The sequence below is a fragment of the Scatophagus argus genome, chromosome 18 (genome assembly GCF_020382885.2).
Source record: "Scatophagus argus isolate fScaArg1 chromosome 18, fScaArg1.pri, whole genome shotgun sequence".
In the NCBI taxonomy this organism is placed as follows: domain Eukaryota; kingdom Metazoa; phylum Chordata; class Actinopteri; family Scatophagidae; genus Scatophagus; species Scatophagus argus.
Genome location: NC_058510.1, coordinates 9,732,295 through 9,747,475, shown reverse-complemented (window position 1 = coordinate 9,747,475; position 15,181 = coordinate 9,732,295). Strand labels below are relative to the sequence as shown.

Genomic DNA, 15,181 nt, shown 5'->3' with positions numbered 1-15,181 from the left:
TTAAGGTGCTGAAACTGGGCAATTTTTAAAGTCCCTTGTCCAGTGTTGGTGTTGTGGCATCTTCAATTCGCTTGTATTTGCGTCCTTCCCTCTTTAAATGTCAGGCAGTTATTGCCTTGATGAATGGTGTATTCCACCTTTTATGTCTAGTTTGTGGCACCCTGATCCAGTTGCACACTGAAATGGAGAGGAAGGAAAGCCGGAGTCAGATTTTTCCAGGATCCTGGCAGAGTGCTGACACAGGTTCCCCCTGTCATACTGCAGCTGGCTGCAAATTACTGCACTAAGGGTCGCACATGCAGTTATCCCCTCTGTTTGCACTAATCTGGTCTGTTGTCTTTAATGCCTTGAAACAGTCTGTTGCAAAATGTCACTCCCATCCGCTCCACCAATGCTTTGTATTTGTCCTAAAAGGAAACTATGTAGTGACAAAAACTCAGATCCTCATCCACCGGTTTTCCAGGTTTGAGAATGTCTAGCTGTCTTTCAGTTATGGCACAGATTTTTCATTCAAATCAGGCACCAGGCCTACATACTAACCCTTGTTTATTTAAAGTGATCAATAGGCCACAATGGCTTCCACCAGACCTTATTGACACGTGCTCAGCTGGTGCATTGTTACGCTGTGTTTGTGCTGATGATATCAGGCTTTCTGTTTTACTGAGCAGCCTGTATACCATTGGGTTCCTCAGGTAGGCCTCTTTTCAAGGTGTGCATGTAAAAGTACAGGCATGAATGAGAGCATGAGGATATAAGTCTGGTTTATCATAAACTTTAGGTCATGTGCTACCAGCTGCTTTTGTGCTATAGCTCATAACTTCAGTAATGACATTGAGGAATCTGTCAGTCATGGGCGATGGGCTACTCTCTGCCATCGGATAGTCACCCTGTACTCATTATTAGTTCTGTGACAGAGGGAATGTCTGGGAGTTTCTCCCTTTGAGCTGTAAAATGTTGAATGACTGTGTGAAGTGTGTGTGGAGGTATATTGGAATGTGTGTTACATAAACTTGACATAATAACTTGTAAAGGTGCATGTTATTGGTAACTTCTTACAGAGCGGACATTAACCAGGACACGGAGGGCCATTGGTTATCAGTCTTTCCCTCTGCTCTGCAACTAAATTCTAACACTTCCCCTCAAGTAGTGCTCAAATGATGATCTTATTTGTTTTCTGAACCCTTTTCTGTTTTGAAAATGTAGAAGGGCTGATTTTTTTGATCCTGGTCATAGTATCTTTTCTTCTGTTTTGTAGGTCCTATGAAAAGATGAATGTCGTCAAAGAGAATAAAGACCTGGCCTGTTTCTACACCACCAAACACTCCTGGAGGGGAAAGTAAGACCCACAACTTGTTTCTTAACCTCACCGATGGGATTTCAGGGCTTGCCTGTTTCACATCTTCTTTATAATAGAATGCTACACTAACCTAAACCTTTCCCGTTGTCACCATTTAAAGACATTTTGGGAAAAATCCTGAAGTCCTGACTCAGTGCTTCCATTGTGTTGACTTCCTTATCTTAGCTAGGGCCAGGAGCTCTACAGACTGCTGTCAGCAGTCACTGATCAGCACTAGTGATGTGTGTTTTGTGGAGCTGCACTGTCTTATGAAATTGATACTGTGATACTGATATTGTCTTATGAAGATACTGGCAGTAAACACAGCACAGAACTAGTGTTGACAATCCTATGTTGATTGGATATAAAAGCATGAAAACCTGCTTCACCCAAGTATATTTCTTTCTCCTTCTTCTTTCTCTTAATGTTTTCATAAAATGTAAAGACAGCTTTCAACCTACTTACGTGAGTGATGGTAAATAGATTGTTGGTTACAAAGGTGAAGCTGTAACCTTATTTTTACATGATTTGAGATGTACGCAAAACAGTTTGTTTTGAACAGTGAATTTGTACAGTACATTACCAGAGAATAAAGCCAACTTACTGTAAGGTTCTAACATACATTTGGGTTTCATACATAAAGTTACACATTTAAGCCTGTGTAGGCCTACAAATTGATGTAGATGCTTGGTGACCCTTAACACTAAAGGATGGACAGGTTCCTTTTTGAGCAGTGAGCCAGTGGGATCACATTACCAATACCTGCTCTCTAAATGTCTTTGTCCCATTAAGGGCTGCCATTGACTTGGGTAACTTAAGCAGGGCTGCAGCCTGCAGAGCATTAGCCATCATCAGAGCTTCATCCTGCTAATGCATCCTGAAGTGTCCAACAGAGACATGTGTGATGGACAGTGGAGGCCAATATCTCATTCAGAACAACACAGTGACTCAGTTTAAACCCCTGTTTATGGTTGATTGAAACGGGTCGACACAAGCTGATGTTGGTGTGTGACCCTCGTGGAAACTTTATTTATCAGTATTAATATTTATGATCATTTGAGAGAGAAAGACTAAAGAGCACAGAACAATATGAGTAAGTGGGTAATCATAAGAGAGTGTGAGACCAGAAAGAAATGAAAATGAAATTTGACAGTTTATTTTGTGGTTTATCAGTGAAGTGTAACTAGATTTGCAGACGTAAGTGTCTGAGTGTTGGCCAGAGATCAGTTTTGTGAATGGGTCAAACAACATTTCAGTTGATCCGCGTCATCTGCTGCATGAAAAGGGTACAAGTAACACAGAGCTTTATTAGGCCAGCAGAAAGTGAAAGAGAAGTATTATGTCAGGATATCCTCTTTCATCCAGCTTCATACCAGTCTCAATTACTGAGGCTACTTTTGTCTGCAGTGGGTAGCAAATTTTGGAAATCCAGTTTAATTTTTACCAGTTTAGTAAGAACATATTATTCAAACTATTTTTTTTAGCCAGAGTGCCATACTATGAAAACATAACTGTTAGCCAGAGCAAAATGTGCGTTGTTTTGCCTAATAGTTTAATTAACTATGGCCTGAGATAGAGGAAACTGTTTCAGGTAATCGGATGATCTCAAACTTAAGCATTTACGGTTTAAGTCATTTACAGCTCTTCACTGTGAATATAGAACATATTCCCAAAAGTCAGCTTTAATTAGACTCGTCTGTGATTCCTGTGCACTACCTATGAGTAGGTTAGACAACATTCAACATAACTTGGTTTGGCAACTTCTCCAAGAACTACCAGTGTTTTACTCTAAATGCTTATTTCAGTTGCTTTAGTCAAAGTCCAGTTTGACTTTAATTAAAGTGCATGTGCAAAAATATGGTGTCTGCTCTTTTTGTCAGGTTTTCAATTACTGGAATAATACACTGTGGCAGATTGGTCATGAGACCAGGAGAATATTGGTCAACTGCTCTTCCCGGAGTAGAAGGAAAATTAAAAAACCACAATGATGTGGTGATGCTTTGTAGTTTCCTCTATTTTCTGTCTGGTTTCTTTTTTTGTGTGTTTAAACAGGGTTTTTATAGCATTTCAAACTTTATGGTGATGTAATAGTAAAAATCGTAAAACAAAATCACTGTTGTCTCTGTGAAGTTAAAATTACATTAGAGCTTACATGTTGTGGGGTTTCTTAACTGTTAAAGCTGGATTTTTCCCTCTCTGTCTGTACTCCTGATCAAGTTTAATTCAGGTCTTGTGACTCTAAATTACAATATTAGATTTGACTTTGTGGGGTCCTAATGAATGACGCGCATTTATGTGCTTTTTGACAAATGGAGAGTTTGAACCCTGTATGAATGCCTTCATACTACATTATGATGTCTCTCCAACAATAAGGAAGCCGAACATCAACTACATTTTTCACTATATTTTTCGCTAGCAGTTTTACATACATAGTACATAGCTTGTGTTACAGCTGTCTGCTAACAAGGTTTTCAGTCTTCAGTTGTTCTCATCATTATGGATCTGTTGCTGAGATTCAGTTCATCTTCCACTCTTGTGTCTCTGAATGCTAGTGTTTGTTCAGTCTTGTATAGGAGATTATGTAGTGTTGTCCTAGCTTTTTATGTTGTCAAACAAATCTTAATCTCAGTTTTCTCTGTGAGAAATTTTATTGAAAGAGTAGACGTGGTTAAGAGGGTTTAGTAAGGCACAGGAAGTTACTAAATGTGATGTATTATGAAACTGTTGAAGTGGAAGAAAAAGCTCTGAAGAACCTCATGTCTGCTGTTAACTTTCATCAGACGAATATTATATGCAATCACTGTGTCTAATTTGATGGCTGAGCTGCCACAATATAGTTTCAACTCCCTACCTTGTTGATTTTAATATCTTTGTATAAATGGAAATGTGAACCACAGCCACATGTGTTGTAAAAAAAAACGCCAGGGGTAATTGAAAAGGATTTGTTGTAGATAAGCTAAAATATGCATAAGACACTGGTAAGGTTGTTTGGGTCTCTACATTTTCTGTATACTATTCGCTTAAATCTCAACTAATCCCACCTTCCTACATGCAGGTAGCTCTTTATCTTAGCAGGCAAACTTAGCCTCTACATCTACAGACAAAATCCAAGCTCCGCCTCCCTGCTTATAACGGCATCACTTGGTTATGGGCTAGGCTAGAAAGGCACTTAGTGAATTTCTATTCATACTTGAATTGGCATTCTTCAGTCAGAAAATGAGTCTGCTTTTTGCCTTCTTTCTGATTATCTTTCAAAGGAAGGTTCCTCATGATCGTCTTTGTGGTGTTAACATGTGCTGTCATTTAGTTCAAAGACAAACTCTATGTCTATTAAATCTTTACCATTAGAGTACTGAACATGTAGTTTGTATAAAAAGCGAGTGGTGGGTTGTCAGGCTTTCAAATCAAACAGATGAGTAACCGTTCACAAACTGACCACAACTTCAAATTTCCAAAAGAGCTACAAAATCTTATAGTGACATGCTTTGTTTTTCAGCATTTTGACAGCATGTTGTCATAAAGTAACAGAGGACAGCTTTACAAATGCGTCCCGGCCAGACATGGCTGGATACTTCCTGTGTTCTAAGATAGAATAAAGAATAAAAAATTCGGGCCACAGAGAATGAATTATTAACTAGGTTTGTGCATACACCCACTTAAGTCAGCTTCTAACACCAAGGTCAAAATGTGGAGAGAGACAGCACCCTGAGAATAGGACAGGGTCATTGTCTCAGATTTTGTGGCCCAAGATGATGGAAGACGATAATAGAAGAAAGGAAATCTCAATGTGAGGACAGATGGTGGGAACAGAGTAAATACATTTGTACAGGCTTTCTAATGTGGAAAGTACTCAAAAAGGTAGTGACATTTTTAGAACTGTAAAGAAGGAAGGACTGACTGTTAGTTATGCCTTGACCTAATATTCTACTTCAGCTTTGCCGCTGGCCACTGCTTGTCCTGTGTGTTTCTGTTAGGGCAAATGCACTATGTGGAAGTAACCTCAGTTTGACTTCCTTTTACTCTTCTTTTTAGATAGAACTAGCTGGTAACCTCACTAGACCTCTTAATGTTATCCAGACCTAATGAGGATGTGCAAGAAAGAAAGGAGCCAAGTTAGCATGTTCATCGTGAGATCTAATGTGCTGTGGACACATTAAAAGAACATGTTGAACATACACGTCTACCAGATACAAATAAGCCCTATCATTTAACACATTAATGGACTCCCTGCTTAGACCTAAACCTCAACTAACTGTGTTTATTTTAGCATATCTGAAACCCTCAAATGACCCATTTTCGAACTAAACACCAGGGCAGCTAAAACTGTTGGCAAACCAAACAGAGAACAAGCACACTCATTTTCTCACACATTCACTCAGAGTAACATGCAGACTGAGCAGCACAATAGAATTTCACACTTCCTTCCTACTGTGTGAGAAAGTCACAGTTTCATAGCAGTTCTGATAAATTGGTCTTAGCTTTTTTTTTGTTGTCAAAGAGTGACTCAGAACTACTAATTTACAAGAAATTGTGACCTCAGATTTTAAAATAAGCAAATTTTGTGGATGGAATGGCTAATAAGTATAGAAATCACAGCTGCAGATTATTGAGTCTGATATAACGTCTATACTAAATGGTGAAGATGAGAATTTAGGCTACATTTCAACCTAATTTACTGTCTCTAACTGTTAATTATTGTCAGTTGGTGATCGTTTCCCATCATCTTTGTATCTTACCTCACTATCGCCTCATAAAAATGCCTGAAAACTGACATAATAAACCTGGATGCGGATGATATCATGAGTTAACTGAGCCCTTGTGATATCACCTGTTGTTGACTCATCATTAGCTTACAAAGAGGCTACAATAGGCTCTGCAAATGGACATTTTCCTCTTGATTCACCATGCCCTCTACCTAATGCGACGTGGCTTTAGTCATGTGATGAGACGCACATTAGAAGTCCATAGAGTGATGTTCAGAGAGGATTATCAGGGTGAACTGGTTCTGTTAGCTTTGCTTTAGCTAACCACCACATGTTTGAAGGCTGTCCACACATTGAGCCTTTTTTTCCACATTCAGCTCTAATGTTATGTGACTGCAGATGCTGATGTGGGTGTTGGTGATGGGTACGCTGCATTTCTGACTCATATCTGTGTTCCAGGTACAAGCGAGTCTTCTCAGTGGGGACCCATGGCATTACCACATACAACCCTACCACGCTAGAAGTAACAAATCAGGTCAGTACGTATACAGGAACTCAAGTGTCATTCAGGAAGCTCCTCTTTGCTGTAGCTATCAGCGCCTTGCAGGCACTTGAGGGATGTGCTGTTGCTGGATTCATGTGACTATTGAAAATCCATTTGAAACACATTGCTCATTTGCTAAAAGCCGAAATGCAATATTTTTAACTTCTTGGGCTCAGCCTTTAACATTGCTAAGCTTTCCGCTCTGCTGTGAATATGAATTAGTGTGTCTTTACACTGAGTAGAACATGAAATATACTGAAACAGAAAATAGCTTCATGGTTGTTTGAAAGTAACAAATACACTTTATGTTCCCCAGTTGAAATGGTTTACTGCACACTATAATATATTTGTGTGCAGAAGTTGGGACATTTTAGTATTTATCATATCTGGTATCTGTCCACAGCTATAACTTATGAAGACATAAATTATACAACTGTGTTTTACTATATTTTATACAATTGCCTGTTTACACACCGATCTCTGCTTTTTTGGGTATCCAGATAAGGAGTTGCTGTTGTTAACAAATACATGTATAAATATCTGCTTCCACTACAGCTAGATAATAATATGTCATAAACCTCTTGTTACATGTTTACATGTTGCTTATCTCGCTTATAATGCTTAAAAGTGGGATTTAAAGTAAAGTGTTACCTTGATTTTAAAATAACTGATAATAAAAATAATCATTAGTTGCGGTCATTACCATAACATCTTTTTTCATCATAACAGTGTGTTTTTTTTTCTGTGTTGTTGCTATCTGTGGTGCCAGTGGCCTTATGGAGACATCTGTGGTATCGGTCCGGTAGGAAAAGGTCAGGGAACAGAGTTCAGCCTCACATTCCGCAAAGGCAGCGGCAAAAAGTCTGAAACGCTCAAGTTCTCGACAGAGCACCGGACAGAGCTGCTCACAGAAGCACTGGTAAGGACAAATAATCACAGCTGCATCATTTCACAATGACTAATCAACCTCCATAATCATATTTGTGAGAAGGTTCCCAGAAGTGGTCTTTGATGTGTGTTATCCATTCTTTATAATTGTATCATAGGGTCACATTTTGTTGTGTTGTCCAAAAAAAAAAAAAACCAAAAGGTTACCATGCACTGTTTGGGAATGCTGCGCTTGCATATCGCAGGCCCTTTGACTCACTGTAGGTGTTTATCACAAATGTGAATCAGCACATAATTCGTTGCTGATCTAAACTGAAGCATTTTGAAACCGCAGCAAAAATGTTTGTTTCCTCAAAGAGCTACTTGAATGTATTTATGTATTTGTGATTTCACAATAAAGACAGTACTTCATAAATATCACACAAGGGTGATTTAACAGCCAGCTTTGTAAGGTTGTTTCTTTGTGTTTCTTATTCACAGAGATTCAGAACAGAGTTTTCAGAGGGAAAAATAACAGGCAGAGTAAGTACTAAGATCTGTCAAGAAAAATATGTTTGAGTACGTGTGAGTTTCCCAGTGTGGTGACAACAGAATGTCTTACAACACGTGCAGCGTTACAACTGCTACAAGCACCACTGGAGCGACACAAGGAAGCCTGTGAGTTTAGAGGTGACGCCGGGCGGCATCGACCAGATCGACCCGCACACCAACCGGGTGGTCTGTTCCTACGACTATCGTAACGTAGAGGGCTTCGTTGAGGTTTCTGATTACCAGGGAGGATTCTGCATCCTTTATGGGGGCTTCAGCAGACTGGTATGCATTCATACAATTTGTGTTTTTGTGTTTCTATGTACGCATCGTGTTGTGCATCATTGCAAGAAAATTAAGATTCCCTTTCCCTCCCTGTTCCCATTGTCTCTTCCTCTCAGCACCTGTTTGCCTCAGAGCACCGGGATGACATCATCCGTTGCGCCATAGAGCATGCTGGGAACTTCATCGGTATCACACTACGGTTGAGGAAGGAGGCCCTGACCTTCGAGAACTTTGTGACGGACAGGTTGGGGAAGTACAGCTCAGATGAGAGCATCACTTCATTGGCCGAATTCGTTGTGCAGAAGATCACCCCTCGACACCCGGTTAGAGCATCTCACTTGTCCTTTTGTGCTGTGTGGTTCTGAAAGTGGGGTGCAGGAAATCGCCTTAAACTCACTCCCTTAACAGCTTAATCGTGGGGATCTGCTTGAAAAATATGCAGCAGTTTAATTAGCTTGTTTAACGTACTCATTTTGGTGATCAGCATATGCGTGCATCCTTAAAAATGTATGAAAGTCATGACTCTAAATTTGGCTTCCTTAAAGATACACCAATTAACCAACCACATGTCCTGGTTATGCTGACTTTCGTTATAACTCTCCCTACTTCTATAAACTGGTGTACCATTATGTTAAAAATTACTAATTGCTTGACCAAATCTGGTGTTGCCATGGAAAATATGTACGTATCTTGTGGTGATATACTAATACTTTGTTGTGCAGTACTTTGATGAATTACACTGTAATAATCTAAACGTGTTACATTTTCAGTGCCTACTCGTCTTAAGCTGTATTTATTTCTCTCTTGAAGTACTTTATGTTTAATCAGTTTTGTTAGTATTATGACTGGTGTTTGTGCAATCTTCCCCTAGGAGCCAGTTAAGCGTATACTGGCCCTGACAGAGACATGTTTAGTGGAGAGAGACCCAGCTTCATATAACATAGTCACCATCAAACCCTTCGGAGAGGTGAGCACTCTGAAGCTAAAACAACATCAAATCATAAAACGTTCAGGCTGAAACATTCACAGTCAAAACCATTTAGTTTTCTCTAGGTTTTACTCCTGTGATGATCAACATTAATTGAACTGCCTGTCTTTGTTTCATTATTTATGAACTGCATCGCTGCAACTTAACTGCCTGGATAAAAGCACTTGAGTCTGTGTGATAAACCGTCACTCTTGGTCTCTGTTTCATCTCCCTTCAGGTGTTTGCTCTCATCTGTGATGTAGACAACCCTCAGGTGTTTACAGTTGAATTCATTAGAGGTCAGATCAGGAAGTTTTCTTCCACAGAAAGGTATAATATATATAATGCATATGCTTGTTTTTATGGGTCTGTGGATTTGAAGTGTTTTGTATCTCTGGTCTCATTTCCCGTTTTAGTGCTGTTTACCATGTTTAGAAGATGAGTCATTTGCTTGTGTGCATTTGTCTGCTGCATATCGTCTGTCTTTCCTGTTACTGTGTGCTCGCTATTAACTCCCCATAACACAGATCTTTTGTAATGCATTTAGCTGAGTCTGTTTGCTTGTGCGTCTCTGTAGGGACTCCCTGTTAGCCAGCCTACTCGATGGAGTTCGTGCATCAGGCAACAGAGACGTGTGTGTCAAGATGGCCCCCACGCAGCGAGGGCAAAGATGGGGCCTACTGAGCATGCCCGTGGACGAAGAAGTGGAGAGTTTGCACCTCAAATTCCTGGCAGCTCCTCCTAGTGAGTCCAGATCTACAAATCTCATCAGATTCATGATCTTGAATTGGATTTTATGTCATATGTGCAAATGGGTTTAGATGTACACTTTTTTTTATGGTCTTGCCAAGAGTTTGCGTATTAGTTTTTTAGCTGTGGCTCTGGGACAGCTCAGGGTTGGCTGGCTCAGCATGGTGATTGCGAGAATACTGGCATGCTTACAATAGCATTTAGATCTTTAGTTGATGACGGAAAAGCTGGATGCTTAGTTCTGTAACTGGAATGAGATGGTAAAAAAAGGAGGTACAAGCAGGGGCTGCAGTGTGGCGGTGGACTCTTAGGCTCGCTTTGAGGTGATAAGTGATTTTATTTAATTGTTCCATCCTTTCTTCCTTTGCTCAGATGGAAACTTTGCAGATGCAGTGTTCAGATTCAATGCCAACATATCCTACAGTGGAGTGCTGCATGCAGTAACCCAAGATGTGAGTGTGTTTGGGTCACATGTGATTTATGTCCACCTGTCAGGGCAGGATTCATGCTCACTTCCCTGTTTTTATCTCTCTGTCCTCTCTCTCATCAGGGTCTTTTCTCTGAGAACAAAGAGAAGCTCATCAACAATGCCATCCTGGCTCTTTTATCCCAGGAGGCTGAGCTGCCAGCTCTCAACTCTGAGCTGGAGAGCCATTTCCAGGCTATTCGACGCTTGGTGGCCTCCAAGGCTGGCTTCCAAGCTTTCACCCAGCTGCCTAAGTAAGAATGCAGCGGTTACCCCATTTCGCTACCTTACTTTTATAAAGTATACTTTTAGCTGAGCTGCTGGTAACAGGCATGCTCTGTCATTCCAAGGTCTGGTCAAGGGTCTGGAGTCACAGACGCACCGTAAATATGAATCCATACATCTCAGTCTGCCCTTATGCCTGTTTTTTGTCCTTCTTGTTCTTTTCCAGAGTCTTTCTTTGCTGTCTGTTGATCAGCCTTCTCCTCTTTTATCTCTGTGCTGCTTTCATCTCAGGCTTTTAGACAGGCACTTCAGATGGAGGGTTATGTCACTCAGTTGAGCTGTCTGCCTCGATTTGTCTTGACCTTCCACTCTCGCCATTTCATTCTTTTTTATTTCTGTTCCTCCATCTCTCTTCCTTTATCTGCTTCATCCATTCTGTTCTTTACATTTCTATATATCACAATATTTAAGAACCTGGTCTTTCTGGGTCACTGAGATGTATGAGAGGAGTTGTATTTACTGTTTATTATTTGTTCCTGTGAAGCAAATGAGCCGTAATTGGTTTTCCTGAAAGATTCATTGTTGGAGTAGCTTGGTGTTTCCCCTCACACAACACACAGATCGCAATAAATACACAGAAGGTTTATTTTTGCTTTAAGCAAAACCTCTTTTATATCGTTACTTAGTAGTTGAATTGGATTTGTATGAGCTGAAAAACGAAGAACAAGCCACTTCTGAAGCAATGAAATCTTTGTGTATCCAACCCCAGACCTTCTTTAATAATACAGTATTTGAGTAGTTTATAATCCATGTTCCTCAGCTTGTTTGTTTTGTTGCTCTGAATATATGATTTTTTTTTTTTCCCCAGGTTCAGGGAGAAGTTGGGAGTTAAGACGGTAAAAGCTTTAAAACGGAACAACAACGGTGTGACACATGCTGCTGTAGACATGCTTTGTGCCCTTATGTGTGTAAGTATCGCAGTAATATCTGGGCATCAAGAAAATCCGTACATGTCGGTCATTTAACACATTTGCCTTTGTTATGCATCCATGTTTGGATTTTTGGTGGTACCTTGCTGTTTGTCAGAAACCTTTTCTTTAATATTTCTCTGCAGCCAATGCACGATGACTATGACCTGAGGCAGGAGCAGCTGAACAAGGCCTCTCTGCTGTCCTCCAAGAAGTTCCTGGAAAACCTCCTTGAGAAATTCATCACTAATGTGGTACGTTTCCTTATAGTCTCAGAGAGCTGGATGCAGCCTGAGACCAGGAGAATTAGAAGATTCAGAACTTGTGTTACAAAACTTGTTTTTCATAGTTTTATAAATCTCATCATGTTTGCGGTGTATTTATATACAAAACCTTTCCCTTTTTTTCAGGACCATGGAACAGGAGCTTTGGTCATCAGCTCCTTACTGGACTTCTTGACATTTGCACTCTGCGCCCCCTACAGTGAAACAACAGAGGGGCAGCAGTTTGACATGCTGCTTGAGATGGTTGCCTCCAATGGACGCACATTGTTCAAACTCTTCCAGGTAGTGGACTTAACCTGTGTGCCCTAACAATTATTTTAATATGAGTTATATAAATTCCGTAGATGCTTGTGCATTAAATTAAGTTGTCCTTATCTCTAGCATCCCTCTATGGCGATAGTGAAGGGAGCTGGCCTGGTGATGAAGGCCATTATTGAGGTAAACCTTCCTGTGTCTTAAGAAGATACAGGGTGAATAATTTAGGGATGGCAGTCTTTAGTGTCCATGCTTTCTGATGATAACCAAGCTGTGTTGGTTTTAATTTAGGAGGGAGACAAAGAAATTGCCACTAAGATGCAGGAGCTGGCCTTGAGTGAAGGGGCTCTTCCAAGGCACCTGCACACTTCTTTGTTCACCATCAGTACAGACCAGCGGATGCTTACCAACAGGTCCCCATCAATAAATCCACACATTCACACACAGTAATTTAGTAATTTGTACTGGTTGATTCCAGTTGCAAGTTAATTCTGTCTAGTTACAGTTTTGTGCTTTACTCTTATCCAGAGAATCACTTATTGCATGTAACGGTAGAAAAAGCTCCATTTGCTGTAGTCAGTAAACAAGACCAAAGTGGCTCCGCTTTTTATTTCAGAATTTTTTTTTTCTTTTTTTTTTTTATCAGGCAGCTGAGTCGTCACCTTGTGGGCTTATGGACGGCAGAGAACCCCGTTGCCATGAACCTCCTGAAGAGGATACTGGTAAGACTGAAGATCAGATCAGTTCAGCCTTTTAAGCTAATATTTAATGCCTATCCAATGTTCATGGCAGAAGCTATTAGTATGATGACAGTGATACTCCTGAATGTAAGCCAATACTGGCAGCTGAGGCAGACTATTAAAGTCTTTACTCATTTCATTTTATTTTTTGCTTCCTTAGCCAACAGGCCTGCTGGCTTACCTGGACAGTCCCGACTCGGTCCCCGAGAAAGATGTGGACAGAATGCACATCCGTGACAACTTGAAAATCGCCACGGTATTTGAACAAACACATCGCAACTGTGGGGGGAACAAAAAAACTCAATGAGAAAGTGTTGGGCATCTGTGATTGTTGTTTTAAATTTGTGTCCACCAGGACCAGCTCAATCGAAACAAGGTCCCAGAGTGGCAGCGGATAGCAGGCAAAGCAGCCAAAGAGGTGGAGAAGTTTGCCAAGGAGAAGGCTGATCTTGTGCTGATGCACTGGAGAGATAAAATGGGCATAGCCCAGAAGGAGGTGAGTCCTTATCTTCCTTTAAAAAGAGACGAAGGTGCTGATTTTCCTGCTGTCTGTCAAACAAGCCACTGCTGCTGCTGACTTTTTTGTGCTCAGGTGTTTCCTATCTATTGCTCCTCCTGCTGATGCTCAACAGTGGTGCAGAATCCGGAGATGCTCAATAACTCACTTTTCAGCTGCTGCTCTTTTTTTTTTTTTTTTTTTTTTTATTTGCATGAAGACCGGCGACAGTTCTGATGCTAGCCGACCTTAAGGAAACACTGCATTTCAAGATGTCGTCACGTGTGATTTTTCTGTGCCTTGCATATTTTCCGTTGAAACTGCTTGTGCACGCATTCTTAAATGTAATGTTGATCAGATGGACAAATGTTTTCCAATGTATTGGAAATTTAAAAGTTTGCATTTGGAATGTGACTAAGGTGTTATTTGAATAAAAATGTCACCTCAGTAAGAATACCTCTGTGAGGATGCAAAATCGTTGACACGTTTGAACTACACCTTAACTGGTGTAAGGTGTTTTCATATTGAGCCTTCAGGATGTGCGTGGGTTGGTTGAGTTTGGTCTTGTCATCTAGGCTGTTAAATAAACTGCTTCCTGCTCTGGTGTTTCTACAAAACTGAAGCCATATCTACTTTTAAATGAAGCTACAATCTCAACGCTGATTTCACCTAAATGTCACTGGGCTTCTTTTTCTAAACTTTCCTTTTAAATGACTCAAAATGGCTGATCAGCTACATGTTTTGATTGGCTTGCTTTCACTGAATATTCCCAAATCACATCCTCCCTTTCATGTTTGTGCTGCGTTTCGTGTACATTTGTTATCAGCAGTTCAGTAGGAAGTAGCAGCTAATAAATATGAAGAATTTATTGGTAGTTTTGCATGTGGTACTCTTACCGTAGTGACCCTTTTTGTTTCGATTCATCTCTGATCCAAAGAACAATAATCTCTCTGTCTTGTCTCTGCCCCACCCTCCCCTTGTCTTGTGTGGTTTCTCTGCTGTCAAACAATGCAGCAGGACAGAAATAATCTGGTAAGTAGGCCTGACCAATGGGAACCGTGTTGTTTTCTTTCCATGTTTTTTTTGTTTTCACCATCCTCCATCCATCCTCATGTGAAATACTGAATGTTTTGTTGTTGTTGTTGTTTTACATTCAGGGATTCAATGGATGACCTTTTAACATCTATGCCGAATTTCCACATGTGGTTTCAAATAGATGTTCAGGAACAAGAATAATCAGTAATATAGACACTAGAGGCACTAACAGCATAGATTTAAACACCTCTGTTGGTGTCCTGTCAAGGACTTTTGTCAAGCAGCCTGTAAGACCTCTGGAACATTGTTGAAAAATTTTTGTGTAACTTAATGAAAGAGAGAAAAAAAATGCAAGTAATAAGTTAAACTCAATTTAAGGTTGGAAATTGTGAGTAGCAATCATCTCTGCAAATCATCTTTGCAACAGGAATCATTATGGGAACTGCGCCCCTAATTTATTCAAAGTCCACATTACTTCATATGGTATATAAAATCTAAAGATCAGCAAAGATCATCCTCGCCAAGCAAAACACAGAACACATCCGATTTTGGGATCCCATCTTGGTTTTTGTGTGTCATGACTTTGTTTTCTATGTCTGTGCGATGACTTCTTTCTTTTTTGGCAGTTTTTATGTTTGGCTTGTTGTTCAAATATCTGACTTTCTCCCTTCTGAAAAACATTATTTGTTACATTGTTCTACACGCTGGTTC

The 15,181-nt window shown here is 40.2% G+C and overlaps 1 protein-coding gene across 3 annotated transcripts in view; it reads left to right on the top strand.

Moving 5' to 3' along the window:
- Positions 1-15,181, top strand: part of LOC124049511 (dnaJ homolog subfamily C member 13) — a 29,074-nt gene that overhangs the window by 1,988 nt on the left and 11,905 nt on the right. For 2 of the 3 annotated variants that reach the window (XM_046371233.1, XM_046371230.1), the window contains exons 2-21: positions 1,256-1,336; positions 6,499-6,574; positions 7,353-7,502; positions 7,952-7,993; positions 8,084-8,284; positions 8,401-8,607; positions 9,156-9,251; positions 9,490-9,581; positions 9,829-9,995; positions 10,374-10,453; positions 10,552-10,721; positions 11,561-11,660; positions 11,807-11,914; positions 12,071-12,226; positions 12,326-12,382; positions 12,491-12,612; positions 12,846-12,921; positions 13,100-13,195; positions 13,295-13,435; positions 14,450-14,467. In XM_046371233.1, the coding sequence (XP_046227189.1) occupies positions 1,269-1,336; positions 6,499-6,574; positions 7,353-7,502; positions 7,952-7,993; positions 8,084-8,284; positions 8,401-8,607; positions 9,156-9,251; positions 9,490-9,581; positions 9,829-9,995; positions 10,374-10,453; positions 10,552-10,721; positions 11,561-11,660; positions 11,807-11,914; positions 12,071-12,226; positions 12,326-12,382; positions 12,491-12,612; positions 12,846-12,921; positions 13,100-13,195; positions 13,295-13,435; positions 14,450-14,467 (2,223 nt within the window). In that variant the 5' untranslated portion in view covers positions 1,256-1,268. The remainder of the gene's footprint in view (positions 1-1,255; positions 1,337-6,498; positions 6,575-7,352; positions 7,503-7,951; positions 7,994-8,083; positions 8,285-8,400; positions 8,608-9,155; positions 9,252-9,489; positions 9,582-9,828; positions 9,996-10,373; positions 10,454-10,551; positions 10,722-11,560; positions 11,661-11,806; positions 11,915-12,070; positions 12,227-12,325; positions 12,383-12,490; positions 12,613-12,845; positions 12,922-13,099; positions 13,196-13,294; positions 13,436-14,449; positions 14,468-15,181) is intronic. The other variant, XM_046371232.1, reaches the window with a different exon arrangement.